Source organism: Galeopterus variegatus, unplaced genomic scaffold (genome assembly GCF_000696425.1).
Source record: "Galeopterus variegatus unplaced genomic scaffold, G_variegatus-3.0.2 Scaffold8915, whole genome shotgun sequence".
Classification (NCBI taxonomy): domain Eukaryota; kingdom Metazoa; phylum Chordata; class Mammalia; order Dermoptera; family Cynocephalidae; genus Galeopterus; species Galeopterus variegatus.
The window spans coordinates 30,536-34,027 of record NW_007735026.1 but is presented as its reverse complement, the minus strand read 5'-3'; the positions used below and the strand labels follow the sequence as shown (position 1 = coordinate 34,027).

General features: G+C 37.5%; 1 protein-coding gene across 1 annotated transcript; it reads left to right on the top strand.

The window, feature by feature from the left end:
- The first annotated feature begins 871 nt into the window (after window positions 1-871).
- LOC103608845 (olfactory receptor 5T3) lies at window positions 872-1,837 on the top strand. The gene has a single exon (XM_008593236.1). The coding sequence runs from the start codon at window positions 872-874 to the stop codon at window positions 1,835-1,837; it is 966 nt and encodes a 321-aa protein (XP_008591458.1).
- The last annotated feature ends 1,655 nt before the right edge of the window (window positions 1,838-3,492 follow it).

Sequence of the window (3,492 nt, the reverse complement as noted above, 5' to 3'; positions counted from 1 at the left end):
TAATCTATCTTTAACAGGAATATGTCTCAAAATACAATCATGGTCTTTGCAGGAATAATAAGTATATGAACTGAGATATATATCACATTGTTTTAAGTTTAAATTTGAAAAAAAAAAAAAGTGATACAAAAGTCCCAAAGACCAAAAATCGGCAATAAGGAGATATGTATTTTTATTGGCGGGGGGAGGAGGGCACACAAAACCAAACACAATGCACTGTTTTTGTGTGCAAACAACGTACATCTATCTCCAGAGTATTTTCTGCTCTTTTATTTAATGGAATGGGATAATGCCAGAAGAGAGGTTTGTTTGAAAAGGCTGCCTCAAGCAGCAAGTTGAAATGTAAGTCTAACTTATCCTATTTTCTAGTTATCTGGAAGCATTTTAACTTAAATAATTTGACAATGTTTTTCTCATTTAAATTCATCCGTGATGTAAGTGTGGTTTCTCCTATTTTAAAAATTGTGAGAGTTAAAGAAAAGGCATTTTATGTATATTGTAGCAAAACTCAGACTAGTACTCAGATATGTGCTTTCCACTACAATATTTTGGATTTAAATATTCCAATAATTATTCATCTTTGTGAATTTTAAGATGACATAATATGAGAACAAGTGATAGAAAATTAATTGGAAAATAAATGACTCACTTGGATGTATTATCAGACATGATAAATTTAGCCCCACCAATGAATGAAATTATTTCTTCCTTTTACTTATACAGTGTTCACTTGGGTACAACTTCATTGTCACTGCCTATCCCATTACTACCAAGGAAATGATTATGCCCTAAGAAAGAAAAAAGTATATCTCATTGGATGAATTCTATTGTCACAAAATGCTTTCTCTAGAATCCATGAATAAAAACTGAAATGGAAGGGTTGTCGTCAGATTTGAATGTATACAGGAATCAGTTGGAGAACGTGACTGAAATCACCATATTTATATTGACAGGCTTCACAGATGATTTTGAGCTGCAAGTCTTCCTCTTTTTCCTATTTCTTGCTATCTATCTTTTTACTCTGGTAGGAAATTTAGGACTGGTCGTATTGGTCATTAAGGATTCCAGGCTCCACAACCCAATGTACTATTTTCTGAGTGTTTTGTCAGTTTTGGTTGCCTGCTATTTTACAGTTGTCACCCCAGAAATGCTGGTCAATTTCCTGGCAGAGAATAAGTCCATTTCATTTCTTGGATGTGCAGCACAGATGCTTCTCTTTGTGACTTTAGGAACCACGGAATGCTTCCTCTTGGCTGCAATGGCTTATGATCGCTTTGTAGCCATCTACAACCCACTTCTGTATTCAGTGAGCATGTCGCCCAGAATCTACGTGCCACTCATGGTTGCTTCCTATGTCGGTGGCATTTTACATGCTACTGTACACACAGTGGCCACATTCAGCCTGTCCTTCTGTGGATCCTATGAAATTAAGCATGTCTTTTGTGATATTCCACCTCTTCTTGCTATTTCTTGTTCTGACACTCACATAAACCAGCTTCTCCTCTTGTACTTTGTGGGCTTTATTGAAATAGTCACTATCCTGATTGTCCTGATATCCTATTGTTTTATTCTTTTGGCTATTCTGAATATGCGTTCTTCTAAAGGGAGGCAAAAAGTGTTCTCGACCTGTGGCTCTCACCTAACTGGAGTGACAATTTATCATGGGACAATCCTCTTCAGCTACATGAGACCAAGTTCCAGCTATGCTTCAGACCATGACATGATAGTGTCAATATTTTACACCATTGTGATCCCCATGCTGAATCCTGTCATCTACAGTTTGAGGAACAAAGATGTAAAAGAGGCAATGAAAAAATTTTTGAGAGAAATTGGTTAGTAATTAAAGTATGTATTTAGGGCCGGCCCCGTGGCTCACTCGGGAGAGTGCAGCACTGGTAGCATGGAGGACGCAGGTTCAGATCCTATATGGAGATGGCTGGTGCACTCACTGGCTGGTCATGGGGCAGACCACACTGTGCTGAGGGTTGTGATCCCCTTACCAGTCAAAAAAAAAAAAAAAAAAAAGGTATATATTTAGAACTGAGTAAACATGTGAAAAATGCTAGCATCAGTTCATATCTCTGTGATCAGAAACTAGAAATGAAAGCTGTCTTGGATGCAGTTTATAGTGAGTATATATACTAGAATATTTCAAAATATTAATCAGCCCTCTAATCCAGCATTTTTCATATATAAATAGTCTCACCTATATGCTTAGTATGTTGTACAGAGAGATCCATTTAAATAAATGTTCTTTGAAGTAAGTTTATTCATGTTGTTAGTAGTTTTAATTGTTTTTCATTTACTTTAAACAGAGGTTATGCCTTCAGTATCCTATGAATTAATAAATTCTCACATTGCTTACAGTAAATCTTTAGCATTCATTACGGAGTTATCTCCCCATTCTAGAATCCCTATGAAGAAATTTTAAATATTTATTATTTCTTAATGTGCCCTCACATACTGAGATCCACTCATACTTCCGAACATGCTTATGCTGTGTTTACTTCTACAGAATAAAATTTTCTTCAGTCATTAAATTCTTCCTTGACACTTTTCAAACACGGAAATTATTAGATTCATTCTTAAACTACCAAAAATATACTCGTGCTGGATATAAATATTCATTGATAGTGCTTCTAAGGCTCAGGAAAAACAAATGAAACTGTGGCCTTGCAAAAAGACTACAAGGTATGTAGTCAACATATATGACTGCTCAAGAACTGAAAAACTAACCAATCTTGGTGAATCCCTCTGTCTTTTATGGTAATTGAAAGGTGAGGCCTTGAAGAGATGATTAGATAGTGAGGATTAATCCTTTGGTGATTTAATCGTAGTCATGGGTGTGACTCCGAAGGCTTTAAAAGGAGAATGTGTGAGGAGGTTAGCTTCTCTCTTGGTCAGACATTTCACCATGTGATATCCTGTGTCACTATGGAGTCATTATCAAGAACAAGGCCTTCATCAGATGTGTTCCCTGGGCTTTGGGCTTCCCAGCCTCTGAAACTGTAAGCAATACATATTGTTTCTTACATATTAAAAAAATAATAAAAATAAATAAATAAATCACAGTCTTCTATCAACAGCTCTAGAGAATGTCAGCAACACATAACTTTCAGTGATTAACTAAGAAATAATCACTCGGGCCGGCCCGGTGGCGCACTCGGTAGAGTGCTATACGAAGTTATTACGGAGTGCGGCGCTTGGGAGCGCTGCAGCGCTCCTGCCTAGGGTTCGGATCCCATATAGAGACCTGTCTGCTCACTGGTTGAGCGTGGTGCGGGCGCGACACCGAGGGTTGCGATCTCGTTACCAGTCATGAAAAAAGACAAAAAGGAAAAAAACAAAAAAAGAAATAATCACTGTCTTTTAAAAATGTATTTGTACTGGAGAGGAAGGTCTGGGGAATCTTGGTAGCCAGGCGCAACACACTCTGTCCTCTCTCTCACCAGGTTCTTGACTCTGCCACAGGAAAGAATTCAAGAGCAGAGT